At 46.3% G+C, this 22993-nt stretch overlaps 4 protein-coding genes across 12 annotated transcripts; 3 read left to right on the top strand and 1 right to left on the bottom strand.

Annotated features, from left to right (window-relative positions):
* The first annotated feature begins 1865 nt into the window (after nt 1-1865).
* LOC121185489 (complement C1q tumor necrosis factor-related protein 3-like) lies at nt 1866-3653 on the top strand. Its single transcript, XM_041043677.1, has 3 exons — nt 1866-2176; nt 2298-2426; nt 2545-3653. The coding sequence occupies exons 1-3, from the start codon at nt 1921-1923 to the stop codon at nt 2829-2831; spliced, it is 672 nt and encodes a 223-aa protein (XP_040899611.1). The 5' UTR covers nt 1866-1920; the 3' UTR covers nt 2832-3653.
* Nucleotides 3654-4590: 937 nt separating this feature from the next.
* Nucleotides 4591-9681, bottom strand: creb3l4 (cAMP responsive element binding protein 3-like 4). Its single transcript, XM_041043665.1, has 10 exons — nt 9478-9681; nt 8175-8324; nt 7574-7835; nt 7360-7484; nt 7187-7276; nt 7006-7112; nt 6745-6813; nt 6010-6094; nt 5733-5826; nt 4591-5459 (listed from the first exon to the last, which is right to left on the bottom strand). Exons 2-10 carry the CDS (start codon nt 8319-8321, stop codon nt 5134-5136), a joined length of 1305 nt encoding a protein of 434 aa, XP_040899599.1. The 5' UTR covers nt 8322-8324; nt 9478-9681; the 3' UTR covers nt 4591-5133.
* Nucleotides 9682-10011: 330 nt separating this feature from the next.
* LOC121185488 (histidine N-acetyltransferase-like) lies at nt 10012-13071 on the top strand. Its single transcript, XM_041043676.1, has 4 exons — nt 10012-11105; nt 11304-11423; nt 11613-11837; nt 11999-13071. Exons 1-4 carry the CDS (start codon nt 11040-11042, stop codon nt 12554-12556), a joined length of 969 nt encoding a protein of 322 aa, XP_040899610.1. The 5' UTR covers nt 10012-11039; the 3' UTR covers nt 12557-13071.
* Nucleotides 13072-14378: 1307 nt separating this feature from the next.
* Nucleotides 14379-21558, top strand: LOC121185487 (zinc transporter ZIP1-like). 9 transcript variants are annotated; one of them, XM_041043674.1, is made up of 5 exons: nt 14379-14529; nt 15408-15453; nt 15614-15886; nt 15987-16117; nt 18603-21558. In XM_041043674.1, the coding sequence occupies exons 3-5, from the start codon at nt 15685-15687 to the stop codon at nt 19293-19295; spliced, it is 1026 nt and encodes a 341-aa protein (XP_040899608.1). In that variant the 5' UTR covers nt 14379-14529; nt 15408-15453; nt 15614-15684; the 3' UTR covers nt 19296-21558. The 9 variants fall into 9 exon arrangements, with proteins under 9 accessions (XP_040899608.1, XP_040899605.1, XP_040899606.1 ...); XM_041043671.1 differs by lacking the exon at nt 15408-15453 and adding an exon at nt 14867-15025 and having other exon boundaries at nt 14379-14727; XM_041043672.1 differs by having other exon boundaries at nt 14379-14734.
* Nucleotides 21559-22993: the final 1435 nt, after the last annotated feature.

Here is a 22993-nt window from a genome sequence, read left to right as displayed (position 1 = left end):
AAAGGCCTGTACCAGTGGGTTTACATGTTTAGAGCATTTAACACAAATCACTTTAAGCGTTCTGTAAATGCCAGCTGAAAGTATTTTTACCACAGTTCAGGCATTTCTTGTTTTCCATTAACCTCTGTGCCATTTAAAAAAAAAATCAATTAGTAGACTCATGAAACTTTGGTGCATTAATTTCTGTCAGTGTGACGTTAAATTTCCCAGTGAGGGCTTTTCACATCAAACTGCACTTAAACTAAATCACCACCCACATCTGTGATCTGCTCAGAGCCTCACAAAGCTCCGGTGCTGTGTTCACTGACCGCTGCTTTCTCACGTCAGAAACTCAACTGAATTAAACCGAAGTCTTATTGAAATAATTTGAGACAGTTCAGGTCAAAGTAGAAACATAAACAACCAAACATCAGCTTTCACCTGTTTCTTCACCTACAGGTCGAACACATCACCCCCCCCAGTCCTTAACGTGAACCTGATGATCAGCAACAGAGTAGAATTAATGAGCAGACGTGCTGCAGGATAATAAGAACACGAACCTGGACAGACCGTGTGAAAATATCTGTAGGTAAACATGTTTTTTTTTATTTGAAGCAGCAGAAACACACTGTGGTTTTCAACTTCACATCCAACACAAGCAGGAAAGAGCTTTACATCACATTCATTATGTGTGGAAGGTTCTCTGCTCCCTGTGCTTCAAGACTATACAGAAAAGAATTAATGACATGCTAATATAACACATATTAATACCACCAGTGATTATACAGAGTGAGAGGAGCAGTAAGAGGAGGAAGCTGCCGACGTTTCACTGAGCTGTGGACTGTTACTGCTGCCTCCATTAACACCCAGAGCTCATTAACGTTAACCACACTGGACTCCCAGCAAACACACACACAACACGGAGCAAACACACACACACACACACACACAACACGGAGCAAACACACACACACACAACACGGAGCAAACACACACACACACACACACACAACACGGAGCAAACACAACATCAGCTGCTAAATGTCACTTCGCAGGTTAATAACGCAGCCGAGCACCTTTAAAGACCTCTCTCACCTTCTCGACCCACCTGTGCTCTGCAGTAAACACACAGCAGCATTTATCTGGTCCATCATCAGCGAGGAGAAGGAGAGGAAGGAAAATGTTATTAAACTGTGGTCAGAGCTGAGGGCAGGAGCCCGATGACTCAAAAAACCTAATAACTGATCATCAAAATAAAAAGAATAAATGGAAACCAGCCGCGTTGGTTTCTTCTTCTTCCAGAACCACGAGTCAGAAACAGACACCGCTGATCAGATTTAAAACCTTAATTTAATTTGTGTAAATGAAGTTACACGTCAGAAAAGCAGACGTGCATCCGTGTTCCTTTTATTCTTATATTCACTCATTATTCTCATGTTTACTGTTTAAAGTGCAGTAAATTACAAACAGTCCTGATTCACAAGTTTGTTTTGATCCAAATAACCAAAGTTTCATCATTGTGGGACGTCTGACGCTGTGTGTGTGTGTGTGTGTGTGTGTGTGTGTGTCTGAAAGTTGTGTAGTTTTAGGAAAATCCAGCATTTCAGCTTTGTTTTTTAAAAATTAACTACTGCTGCGTTTAAGCACCATCAGAACTATTGTCACTATTTATTTAGGATGTAAACAGTAATGATTGACATTGTCAGTGTTTTGGTTTTAACTGAGTTTTTATGTTACTGCAGCAGGTGATGGGAAACACCAGCCACCGACGTCCACAGTGTTTCCGCAGTCCAACAACTGGCTCTGACAGAGTTAAAGTCTGGAGTTTACCAGAAGCACCTGAATGCAGCATGCGACCTTTGTGCTGTGACACTGAGTCTGTCCTCTGTTAAAGCTCAGACTGTCTCACCTGGACACTCAGAGACCTCTGTCGCTTTCAGAATGAAGTCTGTCTGTCTTGTCGTCCTCCTCTGTCTGTCCTGCTCAGCAACAGCGGACACGGAGGCAGTGGAGGGGACGGAGGCCAAAGCCAAACAGACGTCCGTCCAGCCTGACGTGTGGGCCGAGGTGAGAGCGCTCAGAGACCTGGTGGTGGTGCAGAGAGCAGAGCTGGACGTCCTGAAGACGAGGCTGACGTCCACAGAGAGCAAGCTGCAGGAGCTGAGAGGAGAGCTGCAGACGCTCAGGACGAACGCAGGTACACATAAAGTTTTTATTCACCACATGTATATTATATTAATCACATCCTGTCTTTCTGTGGACCAAAGACTCGGCTGACCGACACCAGCAGCCTCAGGTTTTGTTTTCTGTTTTGTCAGAAAGCTCTAAGGTGGCGTTCAGTGCTGCGCTGACTGATTCAGGGCTGCTGGGACCCTTCAACACCGACACCACGATTGTCTACTCCAACGTGTTCACCAACATCGGCCAGGCCTACAACCCCATCACAGGTACCACCGACACGCTGCAGCAGCTTAACACCACCACTGAATCTTTATTTCTGTGTTCATCGTGTTTCAAAATGAAAGATAATAAAATAACCTGATTTCTCCAACAACCTTCCTTCAGGCGTCTTCACAGCCCCAGTCAAAGGAGTGTACTACTTCAGGTTCACAGGTATGGACTACCGCTCCAACGTGCACATGGGTGTGGCTTTGTACAAGAACAGTGAGAGAATCATGCTGACCTATGAAATCAACGTTAATAACGGATACTTTGAGCACATGTCTAACGGAGCGACTCTGGAGCTGGAGAAAGGCGACGTGGTCTCCCTGCGTCTGCCGGCAAACAAAGGACTCTACGACAACAACGAGAGCCACAACACTTTCAGCGGCTTCCTGCTTTTCACTATGTGATCGACCAGTGATCGAGTCGCGTTATAACCTGGAAGCATGTACAGTGTGTGTGTGACTCCGTGTGGCGTGGATGGACACGTGGGCTGGTTTGATGATTTCACCACTGCGTTGGTCATGTTTGCCTTTTCAGTCACTTCTGCACAGAATAATCAGAACTTTCTAAAAAATAATTCATGTCCATGTTATTTATGAGTTAAGTGTAAGTTTGTAAGTGGTCGGTCGGACAGACCAGCGATGATGATGATTTTTTTAATTTTCTGTCATCTTTAAGAAGTTAAACGTTGAGTTATATTTTCTGACACTGCGTGGAATAATATTCTGGTCGGGAAATCAGGAATCCTTGTTGGACTTGAAGTGAGAGACAGGGCCGTGACGGGGAAAACAGGCTGAGACACTTCTGTTGTGATGCAGATAAGAAACAGAATGAAAAGTGTTACGCCCCCTGGCGATGGCTACGGTCATGTTAACGGGACAGATATTTCCCTCAGGAGCTGGTAGAGACCAGGACTCAGAGACCTGGACTCAGAGACCACTCCAGGTGAAGGATCATGTTGATCTGTACCTGCTGGATGTGGAGGAGGAAGCAGTAGAATCAGAACAGTTAATGGTCGAGCAGCACAACAGGCCGCCCAGTGGCTGCAGCAAGAAATAACGAATCAGACACAATCTGCATTTCCTGTTCCCGTTTAATAAAGTACACGTGAAAAACAAAGGCTGCAGCAGATGAAGGAAGGTGTCGCACACAAACACGACACAGCTGTTAGAGACAGAGGAGTTAACAGCTGCAGTTTAAACCAGGTTTCTCTGATCCTCACCATGAGACGGTTTAACCTGGATACTGAGCACAGAGTTACAGGCTGAAATTAAACCTCCATTTTCCATCCTGTCAAAATAAATAAACCCAGACAACAATCCATCATTCACTCAGACGGACTTTTCACTTCTGTTTAGAATAAAACAAATTTTAATTCCAAATTCTTCCCAATGTTCAAAATATTCAACATTCATTAGAAGAAGCAGAGTTTTCTTCCATAATTCACATGTTTCAGAGCGTTTTCCTCTGGAAAGGCACCAAACACCTGCAGGAGAAACCCGAGGTCACGTCAAAGCCACTGTGTATGAACGAGTCCCTGCATCACGACAAAGCCTCTACACTCACTGGTTAAAGAAGAGCACACAGGCTGAGAAGCACTAAGGTCAGAGGTCACTTAACTCATGTTGGGTTATGGCCCTTTAAAACACCAAGAATCTGATAAAAAACACAAACCTGTCACCGGCCCAGTCGAATCCAACACAAACAAACATAAAAGCAGGCAACTGATTACACTAAAAATCATACATAATATTCTGAATTTAAAGGACAATCTGTGCAACTGATAATTATTATTTTCATTGATTAAATCAGTTATTGTTCATTAAACAGATGTGATGACTGTTTTTTTCAGAACACACGATGTTTGTGGGGAAGAAAATGGATCCATCTCTGTTAAGCTGTGAGCTGAGTGTGATCACTGCAGTTCAACGAGACACAACGACAGATCACTGTGATTTTATTTATTAGAGGCCTGATCTGTCAGAAGACTGATCCTGATCAGGATCAGGATCAGTCTTCTGAAGGTTTAGTTACTGTCCCTGCTTCTGCAGCACATGGAGTCCTGGTCCTGGAGTTTAGGAAGAGCCAGGCGGATTCCAGGGCTCAGACTGTGGATCAGCCAAACTCCAAATAAAGAAACATGGAGCATGCAAACACAGGCCTTCAGGATCCAACAGGTTGTTCAGCTCTCATGAAGGTTTGTTGCATAGATACAAGCTCTGAGATGATTCAGTTTGGGGGCGAGTTGCTGAAGAAGCAGGTGAATATGGATGAAGTCCTAATGTTTGCTTCCTTTCAGTGTTTTCCCAGAGAGAGAAACACGTGGATCTTCTGTTTGAGCTGAAGCATAAATCTGAAACGTCCAGTTTAAAGGCACAAAGCATGCTGGGAAACTGGACACTGTCAGAACTACTCCTGAAAATTAGAGATGATGTGGGACAATGAGGACGGCTTGTCTCTGAGAACCAAAAGAACACGGGCAGCCATGTTTGTCTCATGTTTAATGATCCACCACCATCGATCAGATATCAGCTGATATAAATCAGCACTGACCAATCAGAGCGTCCCTTGCTGGTTGATTATTTACATCTCATCTGAAACCTAACAGGGTCGCCTTCAGCACCCACTGTGTCCTGACACCATCTCGATGAGTGTGACACCGAACCCGAAGTCCAGTTCCTGTGGTCGAAAGCGCGGGTGAAACAGTGTCTACATCTCGTCGGCGTGTGCGGGTTTAGCCGGATCGTGGCTTCCTTTTCCGGCCGCTGACCTCAGACCGAGGGCCGGAGGGTCAGTCTCCCCGGCAACGAGAGCTGAGCTGTTCCCCGCCGGGCTCCTCTCCTGGGCCGTGCCATCGACGCCTGCGTTTTCAGGGGTTTCTATTGGCTCTTGGGGGACAGCAGCGTCCTCTGCGGCTCCTGATTGGCTGAGATCAGAGGGCGGCGATGAGGAGTCGGACTGAACGACCGGACCGTCGACCTCATCTGCTGCTGGCTGTGAGGAGGAGGGGTCGGTCAGGATGTTTCTGGAAATAACTACGAAGATCAAAACATATTTCAGCTTCATGTTTATTCCATCAAATGTCCCACAGCGTGTCACAGCAGGTCATTCACATGTGTGTGTTTCTGTACCATGTATGCAGTACGAGTGTAACACGTATGTTTGTGTGTATGAACGTTTTCTTTTTTCCTTCATCCAGATTTCAACGACAAATGTCAAAAAGCGAAGAAGAAGAACTCGTGATGTTTTATAAATTCATTCACTAAAAACTGTCTACACAACAGGAAGTGATGTCAGAAGGGACCGACCTCCTGTGGGTCTGTAGTCGTCGTCTGTAGACGAGCTGCGTCTGAACGGACTGAAACTCGGCATGATGATCAGACCCAGGGAGACCAGGATGATCTGAGGACACACACAACATGGACACACACACACACAAAAACAGTTAGAGACTTTTACATGAAACTGAACCATAACACACGTCACATGTTACATGTGTTTGGTGTTTACATCGTGGCACTGATCCTGACACCATCATCCACCAGACAACACACACACACACACAGCATCCTGTGCGTTTCCTACCAGTAAGCAGGTGCTGGTCTGGGCTCCTTTGCTGACCGTCTGTTTGATCAGAGACTGAAGCTGACGCAGCTGAGCCAGCAGAGACCTGAGGCAGGAACACAGTCTGTTTACAGCTCTGCACAGGTGCATACAGCTCAGGTGTATACAGGTCTGCACAGGTGTATACAGGTCTGCACAGGTGTATACAGGTCTGCACACGTCTGCACAGGTGTATACAGGTCTGCACAGGTGTATACAGGTCTGCACACGTCTGCACAGGTGTATACAGCTCTGCACAGGTGTATACAGGTCTGCACACGTCTGCACAGGTGCATACAGGTCTGCACAGGTCTCATTCGTCAACGCTCAGCAACAAACTGAACTCAGATAAAAATCTGATCAATCCGACTTCACCCCAGATAAATCCCACAGATCTCAGACCTGAAGTGAACTCACCAACCTTTGCTTCAGTAACCTGAGATTCATCAGTTTGTACAGCTGAAGAAAAGCTGGTCGTTAGCATCACGGAGCTGCTGACCTGTGTTTTCATGTGTTGTGATGCTCCACATGTTTAAATCCAGCTGAAAACTAAATGACAACAGCGCCCCCTGCTGCTGGCTGTTCAGCTCCTGCCGTCACTCCCTGCTTCACATCAGCACCAACCAAAGCTGATTCAGAAAACGCGCACTTCATAAATGTGGCCCCGCCCCTCTGCGACTCATTCATCAATCATTAATAACAAAGACGTGGACGTACATGTTGTGTTTCTCCAGCTGTTCCACTGTCCTCTGCAGCTCCTTGTTCTGTGCTGAACAAGCTGCTGCCCTGTAAACACACACACACAGTCACACACAGTGTAGATACATTAGTGTAACTGTGAGTTCTGTCTCCAGCTCCTCCGGTCCACACGCCACGTGTCCCCAGCTCCAGATGTGCAGGTGTGTATCAGTGTGTGTGAATCACTAACGTGTTGTAAGACAAACTGTCCCGTCTCTGTAAACAGGTGGTGATGTGTACCTGCTCTCCAGCCCGTCGATGTACTCCTTCCTCCTGCGGCGGCTGTCCTGAGCAGACTGCTTGTTGCGGATTTTCCTCCGAACTTTCTTCAGGATTCGTTCCTCTGCCTGTAAATAAAGGTTCGGTCAAAGTCAGCAGCCATGTTTAAACTGTGCCAGGTCTCCTCGGGCTCAGGTCTGACCTTGGTGAGAGGAAGGTTGTTGGGCAGAGAAACTCCTTCTTGGCTCAGCAGCTTCTGCTCCTCCTCAGTCAGCTGAAGCTCCGGGTACAGCTGCAACAGAAGAAGAAGAGTCAGTCCTCCAGGTCAAACCTCAGCTCCGAATTTCCTCTTGATATTTATTAACAAAGTCTCACCAGGCCGCCGTCGGGGCTGGGAGGATCCACGACAGGCAGACCGGCGTCGAGGCGAGCCGCAGGAACCACCGGCAGCTCGTTCACGATGCACGAGTCCGAAAACAACACCTGGGAGCTCCACTCATCTGCGCGGGAGAGGGAAGGATGGGACTCACTGATTAACGGAGCAACAAGAGCAACAGAAACCACCGCAGAGCACACGCTCCGTCCTCACCCAGCTCTATGGAGATGACGTTCTCCTGTCCGGGCTCAGCCTTCGCGCCTCCCAGCGTGCTGATGTCGTAAACCACCTGGTAGACGGTCGCCGGGGTCACTGGGGTCACCGGGGTCACCGTGGTGACAGGGCTCTCGACGACAGGATCCTCAGAGATGCCGCTGTCGCTCTCAGAGGACGGGTCCGCGGGCGGTCCGCTGGGAAACACCTCGTTTGGGTCGACACCGTGGAGGACGTCCTCTGATTCGCTGTCGTTAAGCGTCTGAGACAGAGTCAGATCTCATCAATCAGCCACAGGACGCTGAAACATGATCACTCATCAAACCACAAACTTACGGCTGCTTCAGTTTGCTGAGGAAATAAAAGGAAAAGACCCAGAATCAGGATCTGAGGAGGCTGAAGAGCAGGTCCGGACTTACTGTCCCCACCAGACTAAACTGGAAGGACATGTCTGACCAGGTGGGGTCGATTGATATCTCTGATCAGACAGGATCGATCATGTGACACTGTTCACTCTTCTCCTGGTGCTTCAGATCTGAGACATCTCAGACACATCTGCACTGTAAAACCTGCCCTCTAACACCTTTCACAGGTAACTCACACAGTCGGGGTCCACCGCCCAGTCTTGCAGGGGTTTCTCTGAGCTGCTGAAAACCAGTTCAGAGCAGGAGAACGGAGCGTCGAGCTGCGTCCAGCTGTCCGCCGCCGCCACGCCGCCGAGAAACAGCTCCCCGCTCTCTGCATCCATCACCTGAAAACAGTCACATGATCACAGAGTCGGTCAGAAGCGTGCCACGTTTCTCTCACCTGCATTACAACGACAAGCTGAAGTATCAGAGACAGGTGACCTGCAACGAACAGCAGTCAGAAACCATCAGGACGACATCCAGGAAACCCAGGCTGAGAACTCTGATGGTCCCAGATCAGTTCATCAGCCAGTGTGTGTGTGTGTGTGTGTGTGTACCTGTTCACCTGCAGTAAACACGTGAGTGTAAAGTGAGAGAAAGTAAACAGGACACAAACCGAACAGCAGAACAAAGAGTCTGAAGATCGTGACAAACCCAGGTGACGCAACACCGGAGGAGGATATCCTGGTGTGAACACACACACACACACACACACACACACACACACACACACACACACACACACACACCTGCCTCTGACAGTTCCAGTCTGACTGAATAGAAACCTGATAAGCTGCTAAACGTGTTTCCAATTTCTCTGCTCTCAAACAGAAACAGGACGTTTATGTTTCATTAGATTTAGAATAGAACAGAATAGAATAGAATAGAATAGAACAGCCTTTATTGTCATTGAACAATGTGCAATAAAATGGCACAGAATAGAATAGAAATACTTTATTCATCCCAAGTTGGGAAATTTCGCAGAACAGTGACGGAGAGTAACTGAGTACATTTACTCACTGACTGTTTCTGACACACAGGCGGTCACAGGTGAACTGTTTCAATACGGAACTATAGAAACTTTAACCATCGCTGCATTAATCAGATGATGAGTTAGTGAGAGAGCAATGATTCGGAGGTTTCCTCAGTGAGGTGAACCATCCTCAGCTCTGGATCATGGTCCTGCTGCGGAACCGGACTCTGTCCTGACCCAGAACCACTGACTCAGCAGGGGGATCCAAATCATCTGTGGGGGCCTGATAACTTCAGTCTGATGTTTAAAAGATTAGTTAAAGCTTCCGTTCATTTTCAGCAGCTTCCAGGGTCTTTTAAAGGAAATTCACAAACTTTCCAGGAAGCTCCAGGCCCGCGTGAGGCCTGCCGCTAAGTGTTTATGCTCGGTTTATTAATGATAGCTGAGTCTGAGTCTGAGGCCTGATCCTGGTCCTGTCGGATCCTCAGGAGCAAACAGCAGATTTACTGCGTGCGGACACTCACGGTTTGCGCAGCGTCTTCCGGTTCACAGGCTCCGGGTCTTCATCACACGGCGGCCCGTCTGCGGCTGCAGCACCGGACACACGAACTCCAACGACCCGCTGCTCTGCCCCCGGTCTGAGTCCGTGCGAAGCCCAGCTGGCAGCTCCGGGTCCAGCCTCCACAGGTCGGCTTCCTCCCGCTGCCTCTGCGCCGTCTTCGCGTCCCTCTTCCTCCCGGTGCGTTTATCCAACAACCAAGTGACTCATTAGCGCCGCCAACAGGTCTGGGGTCTGCATCGGGACCGTGAGCCCGCTGACACTGAGGACACTGGCTGCTCCCAGTGCTCGGGTCACTCTGCCACAAAATTCATCCATTCATTTAAACGGGATAGACAAAATATTAGGAACAGCTCTCAGTATAATCTAGTACAGAGCAGTAAAATAAAGCCAACACAACAAGGACTGAACTGTGATTAACTAAAGTTTCACAGAACTAAAGTCAAACCACGTCTGTAGTTTTTATATGAGTCTGTTTCCAGGTGCAGCAGATCAGAAACCTGATTTACATTTATTAAAGAAACTCTTTATTATTAGTCTGTGTTAGATTCACCTCCCAGAACGGAGCATTTTAAACAGTGAGGTGGGTCTTGAACGGAGCCCACGGTGTCTTCTCCTTTTTTCTTCTCCTTCCTGAACCAGAGTCCACAGAGAAAAGATTTCACAACAGTTCAGACTGAAAAAACAGAATCAGATCAGATGGTTCAGTTTAAAGCAGGTTCTGAAGACTGCGATGTGGACTACAGTGATCCTTCCATTCAAGTCCATGGCCAGGGCCAGGTCCAGGACCAGGACCAGGATTAAGCCAGTCACTGTTTAGACTCTTGGAATGAGTTCAGCACATCTGCCTCAGAGCGGAGCAGGTTACTGATTTACACACTCCACCTCTGAGAAAACGTAAAGGTTAACTGTGCATCAGCAGCAGCATTCTGATGTGCAGACGGTGGAAAACCAGCAGAGACAGGTGCTTTAAACTGACCTGTGGTCTGTTTGGATCAATCAGAACCACGAGACCAGACCATGACAAGCTCAGCTGTGATTTATAACGTTTAAAGTTTATTACTTTACTCATCCCTCAAGCTGGGGAAGTTTATCTCTGCAGTTTTATGAATAAACATAAACATGTAATAACTGAATTACAGAGTCTCAGAGGAATGGACTCAGACAGAGGACCTGTGGACACAGGAGTCTTAGAAACAAACGGGCACAAGATTCACATTTATTAAAGAAAAACAGTTTGAGACAGTCCTCTGATGGACACTTTAAACACAGCTGCTGTGGATCTTGAATGCAGCCCACAGTTTCTTCGTTTTTTTCTTCTTTAGTCATCTGACTGTGCAGAGCAGCTTCCTGAACTGGAGTCCACAGTCCACATTTCAAAAAGACACGGTCAGCACAGAGTATCCAAAGTGTTTGAGAGGCTTTGCAAACAGCACGCACCCAAACCTCTGAGGCTCACGTGAACTTTAGGAGGATCTGAAACGACAGTTCAGACTGTGAAACCAGAATCAGATCGGCTGGTTCAGGATGTCTGCAGCGGAGGAAACCTGTGATGTGGACTTCAGCTTCGCAGAGGAGCAGGACTTCCAGCAGGTCTGTCGACTCATTACACTGTAAAAAAAAACAAAAAAGTTTTCCTGCACTGAAGGACGATTCCAGCTGATTCCAACTCGAGTCTTCTTTTCATTGTCCAACATTCCCAGATCTCAGCGTGAGCTCTGAGGACCTCAGTGTGATTGAACTTGAGCTGAAGTTGCCGTGTTGACAGCGGTCAGTGTGTTTGTGTTGCAGGTCCTGAACATCTGCAGCAGCGATGACTACAATGGGATGGACTACATGGCTGCTACCTTTCACCGCTGGCTGCAGGAGCCTGGACGCCTCAACTTCATCGCTCGGATGAAGGACAGAGTGGTGAGGACAGAAGACGTTGTTTCATTAAAAGATAAACGTCCTTGCGATGTGCATGTACCCGCAGGTGTTTGATTCCTCGTATTTTCTTCCTATTTTTGCTGAAATTGTAAGTTTTGAAACTTGGCTGCCTTTTTTTGTATGAAGTTACTCCTCTTGAGTCTCAAAGCTCACCTGTGTGTGCACCTGTAGGTGGCGCTGGAGTCTGCACTGCTGGTGGACGGCGGCCAGACCGTTGTGTTTCAGGGTCTCAGGGTGGTACCTGATTTGAGAGGTCGTGGTATCGCTGGCGCCCTCCAGAGGCACGTGACCGCATACATCCGCCGCCACTACCCAGAAGTGTCGGCTGTCAGGCGAAGCCGAGGAGACCAGCCTTCACCACAAGTACTGGCCAAGTACAGACTCATAGCTAAAGAGGTAAGTCACACAGTGGAGACACCAATCTGCTCACACTGTGGGGACTCAGAGACCATCTCAGGACAGAAAATCGGTCTCCACAAGGTAAACTCTTAGATCACATTTCGCAGTTTGCACCACAACCTGTCAAACACGTTTCCTGACTGTGTCGCCCTCCTCAGGTCATCTTGTCTCTGTGCTGCGAGGCGACCAACCTTGGTGTCTTCATCGCTGAGCTTCAGTCCAGACTCTCCTGCCAGGCTGACTCCGCCCCCGGCAGTCCAGTTACGCTGACTCAGCAGCAGGCGGAGACCCTGATCCTGACCGACCACGTGATTTCCAACTTGCTGCCCGGAAAAACCATCATCGTTGACTGGGAGCCTCTGAAGCCTGTGGAGGCCAATCTGGAGGTGCTGCGCCGCAGGGGGTTGATGTGGATTGCGGACCGTGAGTTCGAGCCCACAGCTCTCAGCTTGGGGACCGCACCGTACTCTGTCCCCTACCGCCACGACGCCCTGCGCATCAACATCAATATCTTTGGCCGCAGTTTGGCTTCGGTCTGTGCCGTGTTTCTGGCTCAGCTTGAAGCTTTGCTGCCAACGGTCCGAGGTTTCCTGATCCTCTACACCTACGTGGACCCTGCGGTTTGGCCAGGGTTACGCCAGTTCTGCCAGAACAACGCCAACGTGTCCCCTTTCAGGGACTACTGGGAGGAGCTTATACTGGAGACAGACCTCTGAACTCCTCAGTAACACCTTTATAAACATTTAATCACTGAGTTTTTCAGCTTTTTGTTTCTCTGTGTCCAAAGATTCTTCAGCAGGCTCCAGGCGTCCTTCGGGGGGTTCATCAGTTCTTGCCAGTTTTTAGGGTTCAGGGATGTGTGTGACAAACCTCAACAACGAATAAACCAGATACTCGTGTGACCTCTGTTTTAACCTCTGCATGTGACGTGTGGGAAGATTCTTTTCTTTGTTTTTTTATTGTACGTGTGGAAGATCAGATTCACAGTTTATGATCTCATGAGACTCGTTTTCCTCAAATCTCACACGATCAGCACATTTCCAGTTTGTCATCCAGTGTCACGGAAAAGAAAAAAGTCACAGCAAAGCTTTGGACACTGCTGAGTGTCTCTGGTTCACCAGGATATTAGTTCATCCAGGTCCACAACCACACACACACACACAGGGGTGTAACCTCCTGCTGTTTGGACGTATATGTCTGTCCACTGCTCTTCCTGAAATAAATTCACACACCTGAGGATCTTTGACCTGAGTCGTGTCCATTTCTGTCGCCCCAAACAGGTTCAGAGGCCTGAGCCTGCATCCTAACCGTTGTTTGATTGTCTGGGTTCGAAGGTTCTTGGCTGGGCTGAAGCTGTTCAGAAGCTGTTCAGGCTCTCCTGAGAGTTTCAGGAGTTCGAGGGGTTTCCATGATCTTTTAGGGACCTGTGGAATATCTTACAGGATTTTAAGAATCGACAGAGGCCTCAAAGCTTCCAGAGGTCAACGTTAAAATAAGCGGTTACATCATTTAATTTGTTAAAAAAATATCTGTGCAAGTACAAGTATTAAGGCTCAGGACCACAACACTACTGCACAGACAGACTTTCTCTTTGACCTTTGGTCCCTGACAGGTTTTCAGTTTAAACACTTAAAAGATAAAGATCCATAAAAAGATGCATTTACTGGCGTTTGAGTGATTCGTGAGACCATGTGTCAGAAATCTGCAGAATATTAACTTTGTGTAACCTGCTGTTTGTAGCCTGTGACAGACCGACGGAGGGTTTCTGACCTCTGACCGCTTGTGAATAAGTGATGAAAAGTGACGGACACATTGTTCCAGGATCCGTGATCAGTTACGGGATCGGCGGCTCATCTGCCACTCACTCACTCACTCACCCCCCAACAGGAGCAGCAGGAAGTTAGACAAAACACGGCCGGAAAAACAGACGATTTCACCATCAAAATAAAGGCATGACGTATCAACTCAAACCTGCAGTAAATTTTAATTTAATAAATGATTTGTAACGAACTATAATGTAACGTAACAGTTATAGAGGCTGCTCTGTGAGCAAATAATGAACAGCACAGTCAAACAGCTGGAATAATATACAATATGTTTCACAGGAAAATTATTAAACCCAAAAAATGTCTTTATGGCTACACACAACTACACTGTAGTGTGTCATAACCCATTTACTAAATGTGTTCAGATTATAAAGTCTTACTAAGTCTCACAGTTTAACTGAGTTAAGAAAAAAAGAATTAATTTAATTTGTCTAAACATACAATTCCATACATGTGGGGAATAAAGTTACTGAAGATATAAAGATGTAGTGAATATTTATTTAAACTACTTCTTTACAAAAGATTCTCATAGAAACAAATGAGAAGAATCTGAGGAAACTTCTCAGGACGTTGCAGTGAAAATGAGGCTGTGACTGACTGATTCTCAAAATGGTGGCAAATGAGCCCAGAAAGCTTTTATTTTGAAAAGAGGAAGCGTGCGGCGTTATTGTGTTGAACTTGACAGCAGCTTGATCATAAAGCGACATCAGCTGATGGGAACTGACTCACCACTTCCCGGACAACATGTAAGCTGATCGAGCTGCTTCATCGAAGGAAAAAAAAAAACCTAAATCCGGATTTTACTCATCTGACTCCAACAGAACCGGGTTGTACCGAGGAGGATCCGTTTAATCCGTCATCAGGTAGGACCGAAGACCCGGTGCCGAGCGGAGAGCCGGAGCACGGACACGTCAGAGCGGGTTCGAAGTTTCAGCAAAGTTTCCAGGTTTACGGAGAGTCCGTGCGGTGCTTCCCCCGCCGGCTGCTGCTCTCAGAGCCGAGCCGATCGCGACGGTCGGGTTTTAATTCCACTGCCCTGTTGGAAAATTCAGCTTGACCCGGTCAGAGGTGGAAAATAAACACAGACATTCATCAGATCCATCAGTTTACTGATTGTTAGCTAATAAAAATAAAGTGTAAGAAGTGACGTGAAGCTTTGCTGCTTTCTGTGTTTCCTCTGTTAAACTTTTTTATATTCAGGTATTTTTCCCCTACGCGTCTGTTTCCGGTTCATCTGTCCCTCTCCGGCCTGTGTCTCTGATTCTGTCTTTAAAACCTGGACGTGTGAACATGTCACCGTTTCCATGGCGCAGTCACCACGTGATTGACGGTGTGACAGGTCTCTGGACTCCTGAGGATGTTAGTGTCTGAGACAACATCTGTGTTCGAGTCCGGACTCTGAGCTAAAGTCTTTTCACTGCTGAGTTTCCAAACTGTTAAATCAGTGCTTTGGCTGTTTGTGCTGTCTGTGCTCCGCTCTCTGCAGAACACTGTGTCCCAGCTGCAGTGACAGTCACACTTTATTTACAGAGGAGCGGATTTTATTTCCTCATCTCCAATAAATATGCTGAAGTTTTTTCTTTAATTCTCACATATTCATCCTTTCACTCATGCCTCGCTTCCCTGTCCTCCACACGTTAAATGATGTCCATTACCACCGAGACACAAAACGCTGTAAAAGCAGAAACAGAGAAAAAAGTCAAACAGATTTCAGATCTACGTCTTTTCTGTCTCACATCAGGAGGAGCCTTGTTACGAGTCGTCCTCCGAGGACCATGAATGTCTCGGTGCGGATCAGCATTCCTGAGTTTTAGGAATGAACACAGACAGATAACTTAAGCTTTTGTAGCACTGAGGTCAAGGGTCAGAGGTCACAACATTTCAGATATTAGATGAAACATGTCTGTCATGAGGTTTTACCCGTGTTGTGTTTTCTGTGTCTGACAGACTCTCGTCTCCTGTGTGAATCCATGGCGCGAGTTTGAGATCTGAGAAGGTGCAGAGGAACCAGATCAAAGATGTCCTTCAAAGGCAGAGTGTCCTCTTCTGTCCTCATGTCTCCGGGGAGGGACACTATGGTGCTGCAGGTCAACCCGGCCGATGTCCCCGCCCTGGAGATCAAACTGGGAGCGCTGGCGGTCCTGCTGTCCATCACTCTGCTGTTTGGATTCGCCCCTCTCTGCATCGTTCGGGGGACAGGGCGCTGCAGCGTGGACCCAGGTGAGGCACCATGGGAAACTGCTCTCAGTGCAGGAGAGAGCTTCGGTTCTCACGGTGTGCGCACCGTGTCTGCAGCTGATCCCAGTTCTCGGTCTTGCAGATTTGCGGCGCAGGCTGCTGAGTCTGATCAGCTGTTTCTCTGGGGGAGTTTTCTTCGCCACCTGCCTGTTGGACCTGCTGCCAGACTACCTGCAGGGCATCGGCGAGGCCTTCAGCAACGCAGGCATCACAGTAAGACCTCAGAAGGCCAGACTTTAGACTGCTAGTCCTCTATAACGCACATACAGCAACATGAACACGTGGGCCATCGTTCACATGTCAGACGACCATAAACTGACACGATGCTGAGCTGAGACTCGTAAAGACTCACATCTCTTGGCGACTGGTTACAGGTCAATGACTTTGAATTTCCCTCCGCCTCTTCAGTCAGTCGCTTGGTTTACGTTTCTGATAAAACCACTGACGCACTGAACCGTTAATCTGTGACATGTTAAAACATGGCGTCAGAGAGAGGAGAGTCAGAAAACTGGTTCTGTAACACAGCATGATCAACATCAGCGACCACGAGCTCCTGGTCATACCAGACGGCTTCAGGCTGAGAGGAATTAGCTCAGTGAGGATCTGTTTTACTGAGTCTAAATTTAGATTTTCTGTTCCAGGAGGAGAATTGATGAAACTTCTCCTTTCAACAGTCACACAGTTCTGGCTTTAAAGTTCAGTAGGACACCCTCGGGAGAGAGAGAGAGAGAGAGAGGTGAATTAATATCCCTCTTCTGTTTATGAGTTCTCTCAAATTCATTTGCCATAAAATATAAATGTTTCCAAGGCAACATGAACCTCTCCAACACCTCCGGTCTTTGTTAAAGAATCAGGAACAAAAAGGAGAAGAACAGTCAGTGTTTCCTACGACAGTGTCAGTGTTCGTGACCAAGTTCAGCCGAACACTCATTCCTTTTTCCTGCTTTCCTGTTCAGCTGCTCAGATTTCTCTCTGGATGAAAAGGCATGAAGCTATTAACAATGTGTTAACTCAGATACACAAATGTCAGCCTCATGGTGGCGCCAGAGGAACATTCAGAGGATCAGCAGGGTCATTATGATTCATCCTCTGGGCTCTGTTGGTATCTGTAACAGGGTTCAGGGTCGTCCTGGACCAAGATGGCGGACTAACAGACGCTGCTGTCCGTGGAGCCTCAGCGTCAGCGGGACTGAAAAGGTTTCAGACTGTCACAGTTTTAGAAAGAAGGTCGATGTAGGTCAAAAGAGATGCTGCCAGAGAGAGAGAGAGAGAGAGAGAGAGAGAGACAGTCTCCCTCCCTTTTCTTCACGTACTTCCTGCCTCACAACACACAGTGTGTTTTTATGCTGCCTTTCGGTACTTGCCATTTTTCAAGAGGCATTAAAATGTTTTTTGGGGAATGTAATTTGGGGAAAAAATAATCTGTTAAGGTTTTTGAAAGGTTAAGGTAATTGTTTTTTTATATTAACACTCAGTGAAAGGTACGGAAGAGGATTAGGGACACGTAGAAAAATTCTGAGTTTAAAGTCAGAATTCTGATTTTCTGTTTTTTCCCACATGGCCCTGATCCTCATCCATAAGAAGGAGTTGTCTTTAATCCACAGAGAACTGTCCTCAGCTTTGCAGCCCTTTGGAGCCTTTTAGCCTCTTTTAGCTCCTTGTTTTGGTTTTGTAGTACATTTCCTGTCTGGCAGCAGCAGATGTTTTCAGAGAAACAGCTGTAAAAACCTCTGTCGATGAGACCGTCGAGACCGCAGTCAGACTCAGTCAAAGAGCAGCTGGGGATGAACGTGGCGCAGCATTTAGCAGCTAACGAGCCAGATATTTCCCTCAGGAGCTGGTGGAGACCAAACACAGAGCTAAAAGAGAGGGAACGCTGGACTCAGACTCATCAGGTGGACTCACCACTTCAGATGGAGGAGCTTGTTGCTCTGTGGTCTGTCCACTTTATAAGACAGTACAATGTCAGAGGTTTGGGTTTGCCAAAAAATCATTAATACAACTTTGAGTAATTAATTGATAAACAATTGAAGAAAAATTGGAACATACTGTTCAAACAATCTGTATCTGGAGTGTTCATATGTTGGGCAACAAGTCAACATGAGATTAAAGTGGCTGCGTTTCCGTCTGTGAGGTTTTTCTTCGTCCTTATCTCTGATCTGAATCTCCTCCACGTCTGCTGGTTTTCACTCTTCAGCAGTTTGTCGTCCTGTGTTGATAGAGATAGTGACGGTTCATCAGTCTTTGAAACTTAACAGACAGAAAGAGGGAAATTCAGAAAACCGCAGTGTGCTATAATTTTGAAGTCTGCATGGGAGTGTGCCATATCACAGAGGGTGCTAAAAAAAGTCCTGCAGTTTGCAGTGACTCACTGAATCACTGGCAGGGGAAATACATGACTTTTTCATTTTAGATTGTGTATTTCATTCATTTAAGCAAGTATTTTTAAGCAGGCTGATTTTCACTTCTTCAGCTCCAACATAACGTCTTTTCTTTGTCTCATCTTACCGTAACACAAATCTTTTTTTCCACACATGAAATTGTTTGATTTGTGTTCAGCAGCATGAAGGTGGTGGTGAGAGTTAAAGCTGAGCTCCAGCCTTCAGAAGCCCGTGTGAAACCACACACACGCCGCTCAGCTTCCTCTCCTGTCTGGGATACACCTGGTCTGACCTCTGCTCTTCCTCCCTCCTCACAGCTCCAGTTCCCTCTGCCTGAGTTCATTGTGGCTATGGGCTTCTTCTTAGTCCTGGTCCTGGAGCAGGTTGTCCTGGCCTTCAAGGACCAATCGTCCTTATTCTCTGAGGAGCGTCGGTCTCTGCTGGTGGACTCCAGTGTCCAGGCAAATGACAGGAATGGGTTTCATCACTCCCATCACCGCCATCATGGATCAGAGGAGGCTGAAGGCGGGCACTTCCACGTGGACTTCAGCTCTCAGTCCGCCCTGCGTGCCTTCATCCTGGTCTTCTCTCTGTCTCTGCACTCTGTGTTTGAGGGTTTGGCGGTGGGATTGCAGGAGGAGGGGAAGGAGGTGCTGGAGATCTGCCTGGCGCTGATGATACACAAGAGCATCATCTCCTTCAGCCTGGCCTTCAAGCTGTGTCAGACCCGGCTGCGGCGGTCCGTGGTGGCCGGCTGCCTGCTGCTGTTCGCTGTCATGTCCCCGCTGGGCATCGGCCTGGGTATCGGCCTCACTGAGACCAAGGCGCACCCTCAGCACCAGCTGGCCCGCTGTACGCTGGAGGGGCTTGCAGCAGGAACCTTCATCTACATCACCTTCATGGAGATCCTGCCGCACGAGCTCAGCTCCCCCAGGCACCGCATCCCCAAGGTGGCCATGCTGCTGGTGGGCTTCGCCGTGGTCACTGGCGTGCTCTTCATCAAACTGTAACCATGGTGACACAGAGATCTGGCAAGGAAGTCTGCCGAGTTCACGCGCTGGACAACGAGCTGGTGTCAGATTGTTTTTGAACAAGGTAACAAACCTGTGGCTGCTCACTGACACAGACCTGAGAACAGGCTGGGATAACCAACCCGTCCCGTCAGGTCGGGTTCGTTATCCCAGCGAATAATTTAAAGGTTTTATAAATATACACTGAGCAAAGCAGGCAACTGCCCAAAAGCCCCAGATTTCCTCCACATCATTTGGATCATTATCATTTAATTAACCACGTATTAGAAGTAGATTATCAGCTGGAACGGGTCCTCCGGCCTCCAGCCTCCGGCCTCCAGCCCCAGTCTTATAGGAGGACTTAGTTTTAAGACCTGAACTGGTTCAGTTTATATCGTGGCCCTTTGATGCAAAGTGTTTAATCAAATCCTTCTTTTTTTCATGAGTAATTAACACAGAAAACTTCGAGCAAAGTCGTACTATTCCGTTCTGATACACCTGACCGTTATGTTCTCTAACAGCTGATTGATCATTGAATAAAACGGCAGGAAAAGGCATCGTTGTTCCTTGAAGCCCGAGTTAACACAAGTCAACGCCCAGAAATGTTCTGCTTAATATCAGAAAACTGAGAAACTAACAAATATTCACAGTGAGTTTTTGGAATTTTTGCTTAAAAAAAAACACTTAACGATTCATCAGTTATCAAAATTGTTGCCGATTATTTTTTTTTTGTCAGCGAGCTAATTGATTAATCAACCAGTCGTCTCAGCTGGTGGCCTCTGATTCAGCAGCTGCAGCCAGAGTCCGAACATCAAAGGGAACTTTTCCGATCAGCCCTGAAACTTTTTCACTTGGTTCCAAATAGTTTGGGTTTTGCCAACAAATGGATAAATACACTACTCCAGGAAAACGTGAACATGTGGGACGGACAGCAGAGAAGTGGGTCATGCAGAAATGGTTAAAGATGCTTCAATGATTTTGTTTTGACACTTTCTAAAGCCGGACGTTTGGACAGTTCAGAGTCCAGGTTTCCACCAGGAGACATCAGACTTTACACAGGTTTGAGGTTTGATTCCTCTTTAAACAAACCAACAGGATCTGATGTTTTGAGCAACTCTGAGCAGAAAGTTGCCTTCAGATGGTCGACAGTGCAATAATTACTTTCATTGTTTTCATTGAAGTCAAAAATATCCATTATAGCTTCAGAGAGCACAGAGAGACGTCCTCAAATGTCTCATTTTGTCCAACCAGCAATGTGAAACCCACAGAGATTCACAAGAGCAGCAAATGTGTATGTTTGAGAAGCTGGAAGCAGACGATGTTTTTCATGTTTGATCAATCACTGAAATGATTTGGATCGTGTGTAACTGTTAACCTTTGTCAAACATCAGTTATGTTGTCTTTGTAGACAGGAGGAAAATGTAGAAACAGTCAGAGATCCCCTCCAGTACGACGTCTGACCACAGACACTGGTCAACAGACATGTCACATGATCAGATTCGTGTTTTTACGAATCGAAAACGACAAAAATCTGCAACTGGAAACGACAATGTCCAGTTTGTAGCTGTGAATTTGAGGATTTTCTTTTTCTTCAGAGGCAGAAACAGAAAACACTGCTCTGAGCTTGTTGCTCCGTCACTGACAATTTACAGCAGGACACTGAAATGTCAACACTAATGGGTGGAAAGCTTTTATCAGCTGTTTAAGACGGCTTTGATTTATGTTTGCTTGCTTTAAATGGATTGAATGAGCGAAAGAAGAGATGAAAACGCTCAGTGAATCAGAGAATGAGGCCTTGATGCTCTGACAGTGAAAGGTTTCAGGAAATGTATTTTTGTAATATTATCACCAAAGTCATTTAAGGACCACAATATTTTAATCATTGTGTTGAATGTATGAAATGTGTGTTATATTTTGTATCGTGATGAGAAACTGAATCAAGCGTAAAATAGTTTTTCAGATCATACAGTGACTGAGATTCTGAGCTTTTTGTAAAATCTGCATCTTATTTTGAGAGTGAACGTTTAATGTTAATGTTGGAAACAGTGTTTTAACCCTCCCACGCCCCCCTCACAAAAACAACCAATCAGTAAACCAAATGTAATAAATGATTTATAACACAATAACACAGTTCTAAGGAGATCATGTGTTTTTAATGTACAGTATTGAATTTCTTCTATGAAAACATATTTAATATTATTACAGTTGTCTTTTATTATCTTATCATTCATTCTCTGTTCATACACCAGCCTCCTCAGCCACGGCTGTTGACAGGTTAATAAACATCTGCAACCTGAGTACAAAACAGTAAACAGTTATAACAGCAGTATTTACATAGCTGCCAGTTTCTCTTTACCTTTTTCATCCAGGTGTGACAGAGCAGCCAAACTCTGCTGCTGATGAAAACCTGTGGTAATGTGGTTAAAAGCTCAGGAAAAAAGAAGTAAGTGCACCTTGAGTTGTCACACTTTTCTATTTTTGGCCTAAAAGTCAAATTTGAAGGTAGTGAGCCTCTATTGGAATATTAAATATCCACCACTGACCTAAAATGTCAGTCCCATAAAATATGCAGAGGACGTGACCTCAGTGTTCCTGATCACTAAGGCCCCGATGTCCTGGGCCTTGACAAGAAAGCCGTGGGTTGATTACTGAACGGGCCCACGGGGCACAGGGTGTGAACGCTGAGCCTCCGTACGAAGGGATCGTGATTATTTCTCTTGTGAAAGTCTCAGTTAAAACGTACAAAATGATCCCAGAGAGAGAGAACAATGACTACAAAGAGACACAAAAGGACCACATACACTAAAAATAAACACAGAGACACAAAACCAGCAGAGGTGAGGGGTTACCATTTAGAAAAACCAGCATCTTTTCTTTTTTTAAACCGGTCTCCTGAGTTTACTCACAGCCCTCCCCTGCTCTCAGGCTGAATCAGCCCACACCTTCACTCCAGGAAATTCATTTGTTTTCTGTCTTAACCACAGATTGAATTCTCCACTCGTCAGTTCTTGACCTCTGACCTTGCTGTAGCTAAGGTGGACCACTTCAAAACAAAAAGTCTCAGCGTGTGTTTCTGAAGAATTAGATTTTAATCTCACACCATAATTAACTCAGGAAGTTGCCTCCTGCGGTTTGAGCAGTTCGCGGTGCAGTGGCTGAGATCTGCCGGCAGGTGGCGCGCTGCCACTTTCTCCCAGAAGTCAAAGCTTGTCTGTGTTCGACAGGATGACTCACTCCGTGCGGTAAAATGCTAAACAGACGTGTTTTCTGGAGGTGGGCGTTCACTCCTCCCCATGCTCCTTGTTCTTATTTGACCTCAGACACACGCTGCATGTGAAAAGACGTTACCATGGAGACCAAATTATACAGACCAAACAAATTCGTTGTTCCCTGATATTTCTGTTCCAGGTGTGTTTTTTGAAACCCTGCACCATTTTTAACCGATCTAAAGTGATTATACACTAAACTGATATATTCATTTTTATATTTGACTATTTTGGCAGGTAGTACGTAGCAAGGTATTTTTATTACAAAGAAGAAATGATGCAAGGTGTGTACTGACTGACACAATATCGTCACAATATTTCAATTATATATTTTATTCAATTTGTAATGGCAAATAATAAAATAACAATAACAAATATATTTTTTAAATGTTATATTTATTTGTACTTATTTTAAAAATTAAAAAAACTTTA

The sequence above is a fragment of the Toxotes jaculatrix genome, chromosome 8 (assembly GCF_017976425.1).
Source record: "Toxotes jaculatrix isolate fToxJac2 chromosome 8, fToxJac2.pri, whole genome shotgun sequence".
In the NCBI taxonomy this organism is placed as follows: domain Eukaryota; kingdom Metazoa; phylum Chordata; class Actinopteri; family Toxotidae; genus Toxotes; species Toxotes jaculatrix.
This window is presented reverse-complemented; position numbering and strand designations above follow the sequence as displayed.

Excerpts from the sequence above, each read along its gene's own strand:
- LOC121185487 (XM_041043674.1), top strand. The coding sequence starts at position 15,685 with ATGTCCTTCAAAGGCAGAGTGTCCTCTTCTGTCCTCATGTCTCCGGGG. Across the intron at positions 15,887-15,986 it reads GCGCTGCAGCGTGGACCCAG|ATTTGCGGCGCAGGCTGCTG; the intron begins GTGAGGCACCAT and ends TCGGTCTTGCAG. Across the intron at positions 16,118-18,602 it reads TCAGCAACGCAGGCATCACA|CTCCAGTTCCCTCTGCCTGA; the intron begins GTAAGACCTCAG and ends CCCTCCTCACAG.
- LOC121185488 (XM_041043676.1), top strand. The coding sequence starts at position 11,040 with ATGTCTGCAGCGGAGGAAACCTGTGATGTGGACTTCAGCTTCGCAGAG. Across the intron at positions 11,106-11,303 it reads AGGAGCAGGACTTCCAGCAG|GTCCTGAACATCTGCAGCAG; the intron begins GTCTGTCGACTC and ends TTTGTGTTGCAG. Across the intron at positions 11,838-11,998 it reads ACAGACTCATAGCTAAAGAG|GTCATCTTGTCTCTGTGCTG; the intron begins GTAAGTCACACA and ends CGCCCTCCTCAG.
- LOC121185489 (XM_041043677.1), top strand. The coding sequence starts at position 1,921 with ATGAAGTCTGTCTGTCTTGTCGTCCTCCTCTGTCTGTCCTGCTCAGCA. Across the intron at positions 2,177-2,297 it reads GACGCTCAGGACGAACGCAG|AAAGCTCTAAGGTGGCGTTC; the intron begins GTACACATAAAG and ends CTGTTTTGTCAG. Across the intron at positions 2,427-2,544 it reads GGCCTACAACCCCATCACAG|GCGTCTTCACAGCCCCAGTC; the intron begins GTACCACCGACA and ends ACCTTCCTTCAG.
- creb3l4 (XM_041043665.1), bottom strand. The coding sequence starts at position 8,321 with ATGGATGCAGAGAGCGGGGAGCTGTTTCTCGGCGGCGTGGCGGCGGCG. Across the intron at positions 6,814-7,005 it reads ATCGACGGGCTGGAGAGCAG|GGCAGCAGCTTGTTCAGCAC; the intron begins GTACACATCACC and ends GTGTGTTTACAG. Across the intron at positions 5,827-6,009 it reads AGACCAGCACCTGCTTACTG|ATCATCCTGGTCTCCCTGGG; the intron begins GTAGGAAACGCA and ends GTGTGTCCTCAG.